The sequence below is a fragment of the Podarcis gaigeae genome (genome assembly GCF_964106915.1).
Source record: "Podarcis gaigeae genome assembly, chromosome: 8".
NCBI lineage: Eukaryota > Metazoa > Chordata > Lepidosauria > Squamata > Lacertidae > Podarcis > Podarcis gaigeae.
The window spans coordinates 54,757,954-54,775,925 of record NC_139684.1 but is presented as its reverse complement, the minus strand read 5'-3'; the positions used below and the strand labels follow the sequence as shown (position 1 = coordinate 54,775,925).

Below are 17,972 nucleotides of genomic sequence, written 5' to 3'. Positions count from 1 at the left end.
CTAACGGTGTTTCTACATGTGACATTAGGAGGGATTTTTCCCCCTCCCCATTTTCCAGGCCTGTAATTGCAATGTAAATCTTAGACTGGCGAAAATGTACAATCGAATTAGATGTGATACTCTTTCCACCTTTCTGTCCTGCATTGCCAGCATTCATGTCTGAACAAGTGTAAAAGATGCCCATGTCAGGGGATCAAATGCCACTAAAGTCAAGAAGCTGAGGAGCTTTAAGCCAGGACAGCTACTGGCCACACTGGCTGAGGCTGCTGTGAGTTGTAGGCCAAAACATCAGGTTGGGAAAAGCAGTTTTAGAGCTTTGGCCCGTTATTGCTGGAAGAAACAATGTGTGGTATGAGAGGTGTTTTGGGCCGATTCCTCTTATGCACAACCTTCAACTACAGGTCCCAGAAGATGTTGGGAAGGGTCTCTAGGTGGGGTCCATAACCCTATATTAGGAACGGGGAACCTATGGGCTTTCAGATCTTGCTGGACTCCTATTCCTATCAGCACCAACCAACCTGGCCAATGGGCAGAGACGATGGGACCTGCAGGCCACAGAATCCCAATCCCGCTGCTATAATGCACTGTGTCTGTCTGTCTTGAATTTCACATACTCCATGATGCCAACATTTGCTGCCCAGTGACACTGTGTTAATACATATAATTGATAACACAGAGTACACATGCTTAAGACTGCACCATTTCACAGAAATGGGGAAATGCAAGCTCAGTCACCAGATCATGTGTCAAACTACCAGGGCTGGAATCCTAATGGACATATTACCAGCTTAAAACACAGGAAGTGTCTCCCCAGCCCCAGCCCCAGCCCTCAGGACACTTCACATCACATTTGCACCTCATGCAATTGGATGTCTTTCCAGGTCGCCCACTGTCTGTCTTCTGAGGGTGGGAGTTGAAATTTTTTAATGGTTTTGTTTTCAATGCTATTTTTAATAGGGTTAACCATTTAATTGCATTCTAAACATATTTCTATTTTTTTAAGTGTGAATTTTTAGTTGTATTTGTTTTAATATATGCTGCAGGAGCCCTTGGGTCCTGCATTGGGAGAAAAGCAGGACATAAAATAAATGAAACTTATAATAAAACACAGTATTTCTCAAGAAACTACAGGACAGATGTGAGTTATGGATAATGTCACGAACCAGCGGCAGGAGTGAACTGGATGCAGAATAAGCAGGAGTTGTATACCCATGGATTTCATGGGCAATACCTGGAATTATTAATTTTTAAAAGTCATTTCTCATGTTATATGATTCAGTAATTATTATTTTTTACTGCCTAAAGGTGTTGTTGGCTAATTAATAGTAGAAGTGCCTTTGCCAACCCCGTTCCCTCCGGTTGTTTTGGCCAGCGACTCCCATCACAGTGGTGTCTGGAGTTGATGGGAGTTGCAGTCCAAAACATCTGGAGAGCAACAGGTTGTCAAAGGCACAGCACATTTTAAGTGTCCCATAGTGCCTCACCTAATATGACATCACTAATCCTCACAACAACCCTGCTGGGTGGGCTATTAATATTATCTCTGTTCTGCATTTGGGAGGGCTGAGTTTGAGAGACTATCAGTTTGTGTCTGAGGTGAGATTTGAACCAGGGACTTCCTACCTCACAATTCCTCCTTTTACGCGCTCTGCACGCAGCGCAGAGAAACAGGAATCGCTGCAAGGTTCCCGCCTGATTCCAGGCGAAGGGGCCTAGAGCTCCGGGTCCCTCTGCGTATGCTCAGAGGCCCGCTCGTTCTTCCTTTCCCCACATCTGCCCCTCCTTCCTTCTTCGGGTCGAGCACCGGCATTTGGCGAACCCCAAGCCCCGCTCCGGCCTCCAGCTGCTGGGCCTGCCCGACTAAGGCGGGCGAGAGGCAAATCTGGGCACGCAGCGCCCCTTCCCTGGCGCGGCGGCGAGCTCAATGGAGCCGCTGTGCTCCCGGCGAGCGGCAGCGAGGGGAGGCGGCGGCGGCGGCCCATCTGGCGTCAGACAATCCGCCTCTTTTTCTCCGCCCGCCGTCCCTGCGGACGGGGCCGCCGCCGCCGTGCGTCCAGCCCCCTTTCGGTGCCAGGCGGAGGCAGCCTGGCCGTCCCGTTCCTGGCTCGGCAGCGCCGCCTCCTTTTCTCCCGGGCAACCAATGAAGGCGGCTTAGGGCGGCGGCAGGAACGGGAGGGGGGATCCGTCTTCCTCGCCCTCCCTCCTCCTTCCCAGGAGCTGGCTCTCTCGCTTCGCTGCTGCTCGCGCTCCGTCTTTGCTTAGCCGTCGGCCCGGCTGCGGGAGCGGGAAGCAGACGCCGCCAGTGCCGCAGCCAGCCAGCCGGCGGGATCATGCGTTAAGGCGCACGACCAGGGGGCACTGCGGCCGCGCCGGGAAGATGAACTACCTGGTAAGTGGGCGCCGTCGGGAGAGGCCGAGCGAGCCCTTAAGTCTGGCAGAGGGAGAGGAGAGACCCGGGGAGGGAACGAGGCTGGGCGGCGGGAGGGTGGGGGACCGACGACTGACTTTCTCCGCCTGGGAGCAGGAGGCTGAGAGAGAGCCCCCCTACTCGGAAAGCCACTTGGAGGCGAGTCTTGGCCGCGTCCGTGGTCGGCTGGGGGGACGCGCTTCCGACTCGAGCGCCGGGCTTTCGGCTGGCCGGCCCCTGTGGGAAGCGAGGATCGGCTTGCGGCGGCCCCGGGACGGACGTGCCTTCCCGCCGGGGCTGCAGCCGGGAGCGCCCTGACGTGGCCGCCGAGCCCCGGCGCAGAAGCGCCTCTCCAGGCAACAGGCGGAGCGGGAGGAGCAGGAGGGCGCGGGCTGCCCCCTTTCCCTTCCCGCTTTTGGGGAGGGGGCGAGAGAGAAAGAAAAGGCGGGAGTCCTGGGGGGGGGGTGTCGATGCTGCCCAACCCCCATGTTAGGAACCCGACCGGACACGAGAGGGCACTTGGTTTCTCTCCCCCGGTCCGGGAAAACCAAAGCCTGTTCTTGCCCCCGCTCCCAAGGTCGGGGTCGGGATCAGGAAAGAAAGAGCAACATCTTTGGTATCCCCCCTCTTCTTCCCGGGGAAGTGAGGTGGGCGGGACGTTGCGGGGCCGTGGGCTCGGGGAGAGTAGCTTGCCCGAAGCCAGCCTTCCCCTGTCCGGTCCTTTCCGCCTTGGGCCTGCTGCGGCAGGTTTTCCGGTGGCCGGTGGGAACCGAGGATGACTTTGGACGGGGGTCTAGTTTGAGGCTAAAACTGAGCGCGGCTTCTCCCGGCTGAAGGGGACGCGCGACGAAGAGCTCTGTGGCACCCGAAAGGCTGAAAATATCCCAACCCCCAGCCTCTTCAGGGCTGCACCACGGACATGGCAAGGTTCCACTCTGCAGTGTATATTGACCCCCAGGTAATAACTATTCCCGGCGCCCCTTCATTTGCTTACCCCAAGTACTCAATGAATGGAAGGTAACCACCCACTCCTGAGCACCCCAAGAGCGGCAGAGCGGTTCTAGAGCCAAGCCCCATGAAATGTGTGTTGTGGCAAATGCTGTTTAGGCCTGGCCTTGGGACAGGTAGGGTATTAGTGTACGCTGGCACTCCAAAAATGTCCCCGAGTCCCATTGGTCTGCATCCAAACCAGCACTTTGGGAGTAGTGGGTTATTATTATTATTTAAAGAGAGTTGCAGTGATAACTGAAAGTAAATCTTGCTAGTTTCAAGGTGAGAGTTGAATAGACTTACGAAGTGTGTGAAGCATGTATTTGTTGACTCCCCCTCCCCCAATGATTCTGCATGTTTCTGATTTTTAAACATATATATATATATATATATATATATATTCATTCAATACATTGAGCTCTCAAGATGCTGTACATCATTCCCCCTTCCCTTTTATCCTCACAACAACCCTGTGAGGTAGATTAAGTTGAAAGATAGGGACTGCCCCAAGGTGAGATAATGAACCTCATGGCAGTGTGGGGATTTGAACCGAGATCTTTACAGTCCTAACTAAATACTCTTAAGCACTACACCATGTTGGCTCCTTTGTCTTTGGGCATTATGATTCCCCAACTCCCTGACCTATACATGTAGACATATCTGCCAATTGAGGGTAATGTTTCAAGCATCCAGTGAAAGAGACGATTGCCTGGGGAAGCCTTAATTATGCTGCAGTGCTAAACATGCTTACTAGGGAATAAGTCCCATTAAAACACATGTAGGATAGTACTGTTGGTCTTGAAAGTGTGCAGTTGTTGTTGTTTTTTTTGCTCTAATACTCAAATGTGGTGAACCCTCCTGGAATTTACCATAACAGGTCAGGTGGGGTGAAATGACTCCTGAATAACATTTCCTGATGAGTGTTTTTTTGCTGTGGCTCAGAATCTGAGGTGTGTGTGTTCCCTCTTCTCCCTACTCACATTGGTCATTTGTGGCCTTCAGTTTTATTTTGCCATCCTCTGTAGAGCCTAGTTTGACTTGATTTCTTTGCTGTGCAGGCACTTGCACTTGTTCTTTTGTTGGAATGCCAAGAGACTGGGGACTGGTGTGGGGTGAAAAGAGGTGATGGAGAGATGCCGGCTTCCCCTAGCCTGATGCCTTCTAGATGTTTTGGACTACAACTCCCATCAGCCCCAGCATGGTCAGGGATGATGGGAGTCCAGCAACCTCTGGAGGTCTACAGTTTGCCCACAGCCAGCCCCAATAGGAAAGATAGAAATGTGTGTAGAAACCTCCCACTGAACTAAATGAGATTTTGAAGTGCTTAAGTTCAGCTGCTTTGTTTATATGTTCTGACATCAGAGATGCCTGCAATGTTTTGTTCATGAATAAGAAGAGAGAAATCCTGTTCAAATGAGCCGTGATAATTGGCAATGCCAGGAAACAGCTCTGTTTTGACAGATTTCACTAGAGCCGAATCCTGGCGCTGGTCTATGGTCGCTCGAATGCTACGGGGTGTAAAATTTCACAGTCCCTGATCTGTAGTAGGTTCACAGCCTGTATACTCTGGAGCAATCCCTACTGTGCTCATCCGGGTGTGCATTCTGGTACACATATGAAGCTTTCATTCTCCCTCTTCCTTGCTGGAGCTCCTGGTTATCTATATTTGGTGGGTGTCCAGACCTCCTGGCTGTTGTGCAAGATTTGCTGGAGGGGACAAATGCTGTGATTTGTGCATTTGAAAAGCTCTGTCTTATGAAGGCAGCCAGTTGGAGGTGGGAAGGGCTCCCCATGAGCCACGCATGTTTACATCTCTCTGCCTCTTGTGCCAGTTGTTGGTCCTGGCAAGGATTACACCCAAGGCTGTTTCATCTCCAGCTCTAGGAGCCGTTGATCCCGCAAAGTAATAGAAATGGAGTGTGACTTTGTTCCAGGCAGAGCCTGATGGAGCCAGACCATGGGAATGCTTGAGGCCTGGTTAGCTGGCAGAACAGAAGAAAGTTATGCCTGGTCAGAATGGAAACTTGGCGAGGCCTGAAATTAGGTGGTCAGCAAGAGGAAGCACAACTGCTGAAAATGTGTGTCTGTGTTTGATGCCCTGTGGCCAAACCGTCCCTGAAATCATTTCTGTACTTTTCTGTGTGATTCAAAGCTTTGCTTGTTCTCTCTCTCTCTCATTCACACACACACACACACACACACACACACACCAGCTGAAGGTGGATATACGAAATCCTCCTACCTGTTTGATTCTTGTCACTAACTGGGACTGGGACTAATGTGAGTTGTAGTCCAGAACATCTGGATGTCACCAATTTGGCAAAGGCTGCTGTATGAGCAGCAGGCTGTGGACTGTGAGCGCTGCCTCTGGTGTCAGAGGCAGTGATGCTTCTGAATACCAGTTACTGGGAATCACAAGTGGGGAGAGCTCTGTGGCACTCAGCTCCTACTTGTGGGTTTCCCATTGGGGGCATCCAATTGGCACTATGAGAACAGGATGATGGACCAAACAGGTCTTTGGCCTGATCCAGCAGCCAAGCTCTTCTTAGGTTGTCATGAAGAATGCCTTCTGGCTGCTTAGGGGTCCTTGTGAAATGAGTTTCAGGCTTGCCAATAACTCCCTTTTTGTTACCTGGAAGGCCTAGGAGCGCTCTGGTGGATACATCTTTCAGGTGCTATTCTGTAATCCTGAATGTGGTTGCCAGTATTCTCTTCTGAGTGCTCTGGATGGTGAGGGAATATTTGATGCCTCTGCTTCCCCCACCCCCATTTGTCCCACTTGCCCTTCCCCATCTGTTGTGCTGACCCACAAGACTAGGAGAATCCTTTACACCCAGATACAGAGTCTGGGTCTTTGTTCCATGTTTTCTGGCTTGGAAGTTGAATTCCTGAGTGGATGCCTGTGTCAAGAAAAGGCGGCTGGCCTTACCTTTGGTGAAGTGTAACCTGATGATGCCTGTGGGACAAGAGTGTGTGAGAGAGAAAGATGGTGATTCTGGGGTGTCTCTGCAACTCCCCCCGCATCTGTGTGTCAATCTGAACAGCCACCTTAAAAGACTGCAGTGCCCTCCTGTTTGGACTCCTCTGTAGTGACTGGAAGGGACCCTGAAATAATTTGTCATAGGGGATTCCCCTGTCTTGCTGTCTTCTGACTTTTGCACCGTTTCCATCCTTCGGTCTGCATTATTCACAACCTTATCCTTGCCTACTAGGAGTAGAGGCAGTATAACTCTGAATATTGGTTGCTGGAGAGAGTGCTGTTGCTCTTGGGTCCTGCTTTTGGCTTTCCCATAATGGGCACCTGGTTGGCCACTGTGAGAACAGGATCCAGGGCTAGATGGACTTTGAGTCTGACCCAGCAGGCCTCTTCTCAACAGCCTTGGGAGGTAGGACACACTGTCACTCCATTTTGTTACTTCAAAATGTTATTGGCTTGTCTAAAGGAGTCCCTCTGACACTCCAAAGGCTTGGGCAGGATTTTCAGCTTGGAGACAGGGTCAGTGGCGTAGCGTGGGTTGTCAGCACCTGGGGCAAGGCAAGTAATTTGCGCCCCCTAACCCATGGATTTGTGCCCCCTAACCCGTGGATTTGCGCCCCCTAACCCTAACCCTCAGATGTTGCGCCTGGTGCGGCCGGCCCCCCCTGCACCCCCCACGCTACGCCACTGGACAGGGTCCTTTAAGAGAGAGTAGGGGGGCACTTCCAGCTGTCTAATGGATGTCATAAGGGCTACCTTGATGGGATCACTCCAAGACCCTAGCGTTCTTGTCTCTGAGGCCAGCCAGCCGGCAGCAGATGCCTCTGGAAAGTTCATTGCCATCCCTTGCTGTTAAAAGCTCTGGCACATCTGATATTACGTGTCTGGTTGGGTAGGTCACTGCTTGGGATTGTGGGGTGATGAAGCTGAGATTTAGGCTCCAAACTTCAGCAACACTTCAGTGTCTTGAGGCTCCATGTAAATGGGGAGTTGCCTGTAGTACTTGATAGAAGGTGCTCCTGTGCAGGAGGAGTAAAGAGCACTTCCCTGGCTAAAGAATCCTTGTGCTGGGAGGCGTTTGGGCTGTGGGGGCTTCCACGTCTGGAGGACCCCATGTTTGCAGACTCCATGGAATTAAGTACAGAGGAGGAGCCTGGCCAGCTGTGTGTATGTGTGTCCATCTCTCCCCCCCCCCTCCAGCCATCCTTATGGACTCCTTTGCCATTGGCTCTCCTGTCTCCCCTCCCCTCTCTTGGCACCAGCAGGCTGCACTGGGTGAGTAATTGACTGGGCAGAACCTGCCTTCTGGCAGCTGAACTCTCTCTGTGTGTGGCAGCTGCTGAACCCTGAGTTAATGATTCACCAACAAGTTGGAGGCAGTTAACTCCACTGACCCGGCTAGGGGTGTGTGTGGCTTGGGTTGGGAGGTGCTCTCTACCTTTCTGCGAGCACCAGGGTCGAAGAGGGATCTGTGTCAGGAAGCACCTGTCTGGCATGGGCCAAATGTTGCCCTGTGTGCAGAGAAAACTTGCTGGTTCTCTTTCCCACCTCTGCTAGAGCATAATTTCTAAAGAGAAAAAGTAGGGCTTGAAATATCCGCATCCTCTTAAGCAGCGACGACTCTCACATCCTAAACAAGGAGGTGTGGGGTTGCTGGCTGCAGTCAGTGGTGAAGAATGGGTGTGCACTCTGCACATGCCCTAGGGTACACTTGTTTATTGCTGCTTTGCATGCTAGGCAATGAAAACAAGCTTGGTGGGCAGCTCAAGGGAGACCTGCTTGGGAGACTCCCCCCACCCCACTTCACTGGGGAATGGGTGGGGGATAGATTTGCACCCTTTTCCCTCTCAAAGGAGACTTGCTGCATCTTGCAAACATTTTTGGGGGAGGGGAGTTGCACAGGTTCAGAGACCTGCCTAACTAGCTTGACCGGGAGTGGTTTGGGACAAAATAAAAATGGGTGCACACTAGTCTTCCACAGCCTGGTACCCTCTGGATATTTTGGACTACAAATCCCATTAGGCTGTGCTTACTGGAGCTGATGGGAGTTGTAGTCTCAAGTATCCAGAGGACACCAGGTTGAAGATGGCTGAGATACACCAAGGGCAACAATGCCTCTCTCCAAACATTTTGAACCCCATTAGTAAGAACACCTCCAACCAGTGATGTGGCATGGAAAATTTCCCAATGCTTTTATCTTTTATAATTTTCCATTGGCAAATACAGTATGAGGCCACCTTGGCTGTTTTAAAGTTTTCAGCTTTGTTCAGCTAAATACAAGTAAGATAAACCTGCCAAATTAGACCAATCCCTTTGACATTGGAAAAGTATCTAATGCAAACAGAACATTTTCTGCTGAAAGTTAGCCTGACTTGCTAAGGAACAGTTCCCAATTCCAAATTTTCTGGAAAGCCCACCTCACTCCAACCCCCAGTGGCTTTTTCCTTCTGCTATCTGCAGATGTAAGATGCTTATGATGCAAGGACCCAAAAGGAGCCTGTTTTGGGCCAAGTGGTGGCCACTTTTGCTGCTTGAGTTGTTGAGGTTTCAGGCACCTGGGGCTCTCTGAAGGGGTGTGCTGGGATTGGGAATCCCCACTTTTGCAAAGGAGGGTGCTGTGCAGAAGATTCACGGAAGCATCAAGAGAGGTTGTGGACATAACTCCTCCAAATTCTTGCCTCCCCACACTTTTCTGGCCCTTAATATGGATTTTTGTCAGGTTGGCTCCTGTTCGGAGTATCCCTGGGATAAGAAAATCCAGACTGAGGTAGAGGGAAGGCAGCGATTTGAAGGAGAACGATATGGACGATGGAGAATTTCTGGAGCTCACTGTCCACTTGGAACAACAATATGGGTGAACCCACAAAATTGCAGGGCAGATGACCCTTTGGTGCCCTTCCAACTCTACTGTTCTATGATTCTGTCATTTCTGAGCATTCAGGGCCGCATATTTCACTGGGGTCCTCTTGCTCCTTCTGTCTCCCTGCCCCACTTCCCCAAAATGCTTTGCTCTTCTGCCCATTGGTTGTATAAATGCTAAGTCAGGGAAGGTGTGAAGCAATGGCAGAATTGGGGCAGGGGAGGGGAGTTGACGGAGGGAGGAGGCAGTGCCTGAGGCTCAACAGGGACTGATGTCTGCGGCTGGTGCCTGCAGTTTTCATGACTACGGGCACAAAACACACAAGAAAAGTCTGTGTCAGTCTCCCAAGCAAGTCTTGACAGGAATAGAGCAGCAGCAGCAGGCGCTGGTTATAGATGGCGGTCATGTGCAGTGCAGGGCTGACTTGACCCCCATGCAAAGTACTACAGGCAGCAAGTGCCCTTGACCAAACCAGCAGGGGCCTCTCTGTGGTCTTATTAGCCAGCATTGCATAGAGTCCTGCCCATTGCAGGCCAAGCTGGTAGCATGCTGGGAACAGACGTAATTTCAGCGTACAGATCCTGTGGGCGCCCCGTCAGAGAGGGAGACCCATGCAGTGTTGCAGAACACCCTGGGCAGAATGTGTTCAGGCTGTGCGCCACTGAGCACAGTTGGAAGGCCGCATCCTGGCATTCTCTGTGACCGCTTGGTGAATCACGGAGTGCAGGACTCTTGAAGTGACAGACACCTAGTGAAGCTGAATGTTGGGAGATTCAGGACAGATAAAAGGAAGCACTTCTTATTGCACCCGTTAAACTATGGAACTCACTGCTGCAGGAGGCGATGGTGGCCACTCACCTGGATGCCTTTAAAAGAGGATAAGATAAATTCATGGAAGAGAAGGCTATTGATTGCTCCTAGCAACTATGGCTATGCTTTGCCGCCACAGCTGGAGGCCACAATGCTCCTGAATACCAGTTGCTAGAAATCACAGGATGGGAGAGGGCTCTTGTAATCAGGTCCTGCTTGCTGGTTCCCCATTAGGGCATCTGGTTGGCTACTGTGAGGACCAGATGCTGGCCTAGATGGGCCACTGTCCTGATCCAGAAGGCTGTCTTTGTGTTCATCTCTCGGGTTGCGTAGGGCAGGTGAAATGTTATGGTTCATTGCTGCCAAATGTTTACTTGGGGATGCTGTGAGAGTGGCTTGCCACCATCAGAGAGAGGAGATGTTTGGGTCTGGCAAGCAGAATGGACCCAGTTGACTCCCACCCGCTTCCCTCTGGGGATCTGCTGCCCTCCCTTCCCCAAGCAGGAGCAGAATGAGTGCAGGCATGCCGCCTGGTGCAGTATTGCTAGCCTCCAGCTACAGGCTGGGCCTCAGGAATGGCTTACACAGCACAGCAGTCGTGTTTGGACAGGGTGTTGGGAAGTGAGTGGAGGAGGTTTTGATCAGCTGCCTTCCCAGCAGCTTTCCCATCACAGCGTCAGGCTCAGAATGGCCTTTGGAGCAAATGGTCACTTCTGGAATCGGGGCATGGCGGCCTCTCAAGGGTCTGCAGCCTTCAAGCAAGCTTCATACATGTGGGAAGGGATGTGTGTTTGTGTGCTTGCTGTGTAAAAGGAGAGCAAGAGGGCGACCACAAGAGCCACAGTATATTTTTGTGCAGCCACCACGTTTGCTGCTGCAGCACTAATGTTGCAGTGGTTACTCCTGTCCGAAGCATCTGGGGCCCTCTAGATACTCTGGGCTCAAGTTTTTATCAGTCCTGGCCAGCACAGCCTCTATAGCACGTGCCTCATTCTTTGTTGAGGGATGCAGCTCTGTCCATTGTTCCTTATGTAGAGTGTAAAGTGGTTCTGAGCAGGTCTCTATCTCTACCCCTCTGTCAATTCAATCCTGTCAAAGTCCTTTCCCACTGCTATTCCTGCACTGCTCCTTTCCACAAGCCTTGTACTCCTCTGTGTTACCAGTCTGTTTCCAGGCTTAATTCAAGGTGCTGGTTTTATACATTCATCCTTTATGGGAACCTGCCCGGTCTCTACGATCTGCTTCTAAGGCCCTTCTCTGGACCCCACCCCCACCTCACTGGCTGAATAGTTGGTAGGTGCAAAAGACAGGGCCTTTGGGTGGTGGCACCTGGAACTTGGAAAAACAAGGCCAGGCTGTTTCTGTTGCATTAGATGCTTTCAGTGAAGTTGTTTTTACTGCTCTTTTGCTGTATATTTATTTATTTATTCTGCTTTTTAAAAACCTGCCTTGATTTACCTTTCTTTTCAGTAGAAAAGTGGGGTGTAAATATTGGAAATAAGAATGGACATCCAAGCTTCTGGTCCTTAGTGTTCTTAAAGCTCTCGGTTCCTGTACTTCTGAGTGTATGTCTTGCTGCACATCGTCATCTAGTTCATATGATTCTGATAGTAAAGCCTTAACACGGCTGCTTTCTGTGTGCACAAGGCATTGTCTTGCAAGCATGGCACGTACTTGAGCCATGGATTCTGTCCCGGCGCGTGAAGACTGCTGGTGTCAAAACCGGTGACCCAGTTTAAACATGATGCCAGCCGAGAGTAACCCAGCACATACATATATATAGTTTACACCCCCAGCATTGCCTTCACATAGTGCCTAGCCTGAGTAAAAAGCCATTTCCAAATCGTGTGGGAGTGAGAAGTTAATTTCATTTTGCACTCTGGGTAGGAGCACTGCTTTTGATATGAGGGGTGGGGGGGATTCTTCTGAATATTCTTCTTGGTGGCATTGCCTGGTCCTGCAGTTACTGTAGGGCAGCCTTTGCAAACCTGGTGCCCTCCAGATGTTTTGGAACGCAGCTCCAGCCAACTCCAGCTGGGCCCTTTGGGAGTTGTAGCACCAGCCTGATGGGAGTTGTAGTGCTGACCCAGCAGGAGCTGTGCTCCGAAGCACCTGGAGGGCATCAGGTTGGTGAAGGCTGCACCAGACCCAGGTCCCTCTCCTTCCCACCTCCCTCTGGGCTCCAGGTAGCTCTGTCTGATTTCTCTGGGAGGTGAGGAAATGCCCTGGTTTGCTGGCTCATTTTCTGGGTCACTGAGGCAAGTGGGGGCGAGGTCTCTGCTTCAGGCTGCTTCCTGACTTCATTGTCAAGCGCTTGCCAAAACAGTTCACGCCAATTGTTGGGCTCATCACATGGGAGAGAAGAGGAAATGAGTGGTCTTTCCTAGTTTTGGAGAAGAAGCCAACTACCTTTGTGCAGCTAGCAATGCTGGACCTATAGATGCAGGGGAAGGAGGGGGCAGAGTTCTGAGGTGGGAAAATGGACTGGGCCACTTCAGATATCCTGAACAGAATGACAATTTTGAATGCTCTCCCATGCCTAAAAAATAAGAAGGAAAAAATGCCTCGCATAAACAGTATAGCATCAGTACTGCACCAAAGGGACAACAGAACCTTTCTCTGTGGCATGCTATCCCTCCCCCTTTTGCAGATTTTTTTTGTTCTTCCATGAGAAACATTTTTTAACCATCCCCTAACCTGTGTTTTTTGTCCCCTCAGCTTCTGCTGTTTGCGTAGAGACCAGAGCTTTTTGGTTCTCTGGAATAAAGGCAGCCTGGGCAGAGATTTACTGGGATTCATGAGGGTTGCCATAGAACTGGGTTTGGGCAATCTGCCTTGGACACCTTATGTGTTTTGGGGGGCAAACTGCTATCTCAAAAGCCTCATTCTGCTGTCAGTAAAAGAGAAACTTCCAGGGGTGTTGTGGGCTGAGAACTCAATGGGCCATTGCAAAAAGCAGTGGGATCTCCAAAATGAAGGAAGCCAAGTGCATTCTGGGAGAATCTCTGGCCAGGACATGTTTCATTTTATCAGAAGGACTCACAAGAATGTCTTCTTCTCCACTGGATTTTAAACTTGGCCTTGAAATTCACAATGGATTTTTTTAAAAGGAATAATGTTGAGGATCTTGTTTTAATTAAAAACAAAGCAAGAATAGCCCAGCAGTGCTGTAGGATTGGTGAGCCCTGGCACACACAAGCAGCTGACAGGCACACGACAACAGAGTTGCTATTGTCTGAGCGATGCCCTAATGATTTGTTGGTTTTCTTAAATGAGCATTTTGGAGAGCAGAATGCAAGCCGCAGCTCCAGGCCACAAGCTTGTCCGCAAAGCGAGTGCACCATCCTCCCCGAGGGAAGCATGGGAATCAGTTTAGACAATTAGCAGTGCTTTGGTGGCTAGTGGCCAATTTTCCACCACTCTAGAGCTGAGGATGGGGACGGATCTGTGTGCACGGGCAGAGTGGGGGAAGCAGCAATGTTTTATACAGGGGATGTAGAGCTGGGTTCTCCAACATAACCTGCGGATGGGAGTCATGGTGCCCTCAGAGACACACCCTGGTGCCTGCAAAGGTCCCCTACCTAAAACTGAAGGGAACTAAGACCCAGGGGCTGGATTCGGCCCAATCGCCTTCTAAATCCGGCCCACAGACGGTCCGGGAATCAGCATGTTTTTACATGAGTAGAATGTTTCCTTTTATTTAAAATGCATCTCTGGGTTATTTGTGGGGCCTGCCTGGTGTTTATAAATCAGTAGAATGTGTGGTTTTATTTAAAATGCATTTTTGGGTTATTTGTGGGGCATAGGAATTCGTTGATTTTTTTTCTTCAAAATATAGTCCAGCCCCCCACAAGGTCTGAGGGACAGTGGACTGAAAAAGTTATTGTTATTGTTTCCATTTGTTACTCTGTTATGTATTTTTGTGTTTTTTTATAATGTAAACCACTATGTGATCCTTGGATGAAGGGTGGTATAGAAATAGAATAATAATAATAATAATAATAATAATAATAATAATGGCCTGCTTTTTTTTGTCTGTACTGTACTGTATTTTATTTGTATGGGGGTACTGTGGCAGTTTTGCCTGCTCTTTTGGTGCGGGTGGGAAGAGTCTGAGCATTGCCCATTTTTCTTTTGTGAAATGATTGTTTTCCATTTTTAATGGTGTCCATGGGTTTCTTTATTGCTCCAGATATGCCTCCAGGCCCAAAAAGGTTGGGAATCCCTGGTTTAGTAGGGCATTCTGCTAATGACATGAACAACCCAGTTGCCTTTGCAGTGGAATGCAGGACTTTATGGAGACTTCATTCACTCATTTTCCCTCCTAGTTTCTTGTCTCCATCTTAGCCAAGGAATTAGCTAATGCACCATGGAGAGCCCTGGCTAACTGGATGGAGGTGTGTGTGTGTTAGAAACCCATGGACAAGGGGGGGGGTGTGCACAGATTTTGGCAAGAATGGGAGGGTGTCTTTGGCTAGACCCCAGATAAATTGTGCTGCAGTGTGCTGCTCTTCCACAACGGGCTATTGAAGTAGGCATTGATTAGGTTTGATATAAATTTGTGTGTCTTCCAGGGGGTGGTGCTTATTGTGGCTTGTGTTGTGCTTGGCAGACTCCTGGGTTTGTGGAGAAGCCATAACAGGAGTGCCAGCAACATGAACTTTGGGACTGCTGGGAACAGGCTTCCATATTTGAGAGCTGGAGCCCTGCATCAGCTTTGTGTACATATGAAATTCTCTCAGTGAGTCAGAGCCATCTTATCAATGGCTCACCTGGCCTACTATGGCGGAGGGAACAGAAGTATCCAGGGTCTTAGGCTGAGGTTCATCTCTCCCTGGAGATGCTTGGGGTTGTACCTGGGACCTTGGATGGGACACAAAGCTCATGGTCCACCACTGCACACACACCCCAGCATGAAACACATGCATGTGCAGCTGCCTTACCCAAAGCCTGGCTGTTGCTGCATTTCCGTGGCACCTGCCTAACAGTATACCAGAGGTAGTTTACAGCCCCAAACTTTACATCACGCTTCCTCAAATTGGTGCCCCCCAAATGTCCTTGACTACAACTTGCATCATTCCCAGCACGTCAGTCAGTTTTGAGGATTCTTGTGCAATATTCATGGGTATTTCGACATCTCCCTCTCCCTGCAGCACCTTGTCCCTTGTATGGCTGGCTTCCTGGGACGATCCCATTGCAGCGACGCATGCACAAAACCACTCATTGTTGCTCAGGTTCCCCTTGCAAGCTGGTGGGTGGATTGACTGCACCGCTGTCCGTGAGCAGGATTTGACTGGGGCTGAGTAACCACAGCTCTGTTCTGGCTTGCTGAGGAATGTGTGGTTGCGGGAGACAAAAGCAGCCTGTGGATCCTACAGGAGGGCTGTTTTGACTTGGCTGCTCTGCTCAGATTTTGCATGGTGTTCTTTAAACTTCTGAGTCACGCCTTTTTTGTTTTCTGCGACTGGAGGCGCACACCTCAGTCTCCCATGCCCAGCAAAGAGCTCCTCTGGGTAGTGCCTCCTCCCCACTTCTGTGTGAGTCAGTCTTCTGGGTGTGTTACCTGATTGGAAGGTGCTCAGAAAATGCCTCTGAGGCTGAGGGTGTTCTGCTGGGTGCCTGTGTCTAATCCCAGAGGATGCAAATGCACTGGGAAGTTACTTACCAGCAGCGACTCATCTGGAGGGATGCTTGGGGAAGGGCTCCAGCTCACCAGCAGTGGAGCACCTGCTGTGCACCCAGAAGGTTCCAGCTAGGAAGAGCAGTGTCCTGGCTTGGGATAGATCCCTCTTTATGCCATTGCTCAACATCCTTTGAAGATGAGCACTCCAGGCAATTTGTGGTTCAAGATTGGCTTCTGAAGTTTTCAAGGCTGATAAGGAATTTGAATCTGGCCCTCCTGTTCTCAAGTCCACCCATTTCTATCTTCTGCCCCACATGGACTCCCATTCCAGAATCCTTGGGTTGCCTAGAAGCTGAGCTTAGTGAGCAGCTCAGTAAGAGTGCTATAGAAGTGCAGCAAATAAATCAAGTGTGTCTAAAGTGGCGTCACAGGTGTGCATTTCACTGGGGGGAGCGCAGACTTCCTGCAGCCAGTTCAAGACCCTGTAGGTTCACCTATACCTCCTGCCAGTGGTTCTCCAGGGTTTCAGAAAGAGTCTTTCTCAGCTCTGCCTCTGAATTGAACCTGGGACCTTCTGTGCAAGGCAGATATTCTCCCAGTGGACTAAGGCCGTCCACTGTAAATGGTTAAACAATTCCCTATCTTCTTGGCATCCTCCTGTGATCTGCCAGTAGAACCCAGGCAGCTTTTGGCCCACTCCTTTGCTGGAATGCTTCCAAAATCTTCTGCAACTCCCAAGGGTGCTGTGGCAGACGATGGGTGTGTGGGTGTGCTTAACAGAGAGGTTGATTTAGAAAGAGTTCCCTGAAGCAGAAAAAAAGTTTGCAAACCTTGCCTTTTCCCATACCTTCCCTGCCTTTCCCCTCACTCTCAGTGCCCAGCTTGAAAAGAGTAATATGTAGGTATGATCGTGGTGCAACTGTTGGCATCACAGGTCATGGCTTCAACCTGGTTGAGTTGCAAGCATCTCCTCCCAGGCAAGCTGTGCTGCTTGTCATCATGGGCTGAGTTCCCCTAACTCCCTCCACACTCCTCGGGGGTTTATGAGGTCAAGGGATGGGAACTGGAGTGGGGCCAAGTGCAACAATGACTCCCTGAAGTGCTCATATCAATATTTGCAGCTTTTATCTCTGATGTACCCGAGTGGGCGGATTCCACAGCTACATAGCGACTCAACAGTAGCCTTTGAATCACTTGTGCTAAAGTCAGTGAGCGGTTGTGGTTGGCACGCCTCTGAAATTCCCAGTCTGTGCCAACAGGATTGGCTGTTTTCAAATAGCCCTGAGGGTGGAACAGTGTCCTCTGCCTCTACTTGGGCATTGAAAAGACCCTGGGTCACCAGTGGGTGGCCTGGGAGCCACAGGCGGCCCTCTGACTTCTTCACTGTGGCCTTCCCCAGGCCAGAATGAGAGAGAGAGAGAAGGAAGGAAGGAAGGAAGGAAGGAAGGAAGGAAGGAGAGAATGGGTACTCTCTGTGTGTGTGTGTTTGTTTGTTTGTTTGTGTGTTTGTGTGTTTGTGTGTTTGCTGTGATCTGTGGGTCTGTGGCCCATGTGTTCCCATCCCATAACTCTGAAAAAGCGACTCCCACCTCCTGCCCAAGCTTCTGCTTCTCCAGTGTAAAGTTTCAGGGGGTGGGGGGTTGACTTGCAGGGGGGAAATGGAAGAAACCCAGCTTTAACTTTTCTGCTTCAAGCTGCCCCCTTTCTTTGCTAGAGCTCTTGCCTAGCTGCAAACGTGGGTCTGGATCACTATCTGAGAGATGAGTGGCTATAAAGGAGAGTTGCTGGGCAGGGAAAGGGTTAACTCACCCCATGACCTCTGCAAGTTTCACCCTGCTCTGGGTGCTGTTTGCACAGGAAAAGCAGTGCCTGATATTTCAAAACACAACAGTAGTGGCTAGGTATACAGTTGGGTTTCTTGCAAAATGCAAGGCTCCCTAAGCAAGCTCTGATATGCCTCCTTAGCTGAAGGACCATCTATCCTGGGACCTCGGATGAAAGGATTTAAAAATGAAATGCCCTAGAAGTAGAGTTTTTCATAGAATTGTAGAGTTGGAAGGCACCCCAAGGTCATCTAGTCCAGCCCCTGCTGTGTGAGAATTCCAGCTAAAGCATCCATGACAGATGCCCACCCAACCTCTGCTTAAAAATCTCCAGTGGAGGAGAGTCCACCACCTTCTGTTCCAGCGTCGAACAGCTCTTACAGTCAGAAAGTTCTTCCTGATATTTAGTTGGAATCTCCTTTTTTGTAATTTGAATCTATTGGTGCAGGTTTTAGGGTCTCATCAGAAAGGTGTTTGGCATT

The 17,972-nt window shown here is 50.2% G+C and overlaps 1 protein-coding gene across 1 annotated transcript in view; it reads left to right on the top strand.

Annotated features, from left to right (window-relative positions):
• Window positions 1-2,073: 2,073 nt before the first annotated feature.
• BCAR1 (BCAR1 scaffold protein, Cas family member) overlaps window positions 2,074-17,972 on the top strand; it is a 37,528-nt gene continuing 21,629 nt past the window's right edge. The window contains exon 1 of the mRNA XM_083751412.1: window positions 2,074-2,389. Coding sequence (XP_083607538.1) covers window positions 2,378-2,389 — 12 coding nt within the window. The 5' untranslated portion in view covers window positions 2,074-2,377. The remainder of the gene's footprint in view (window positions 2,390-17,972) is intronic.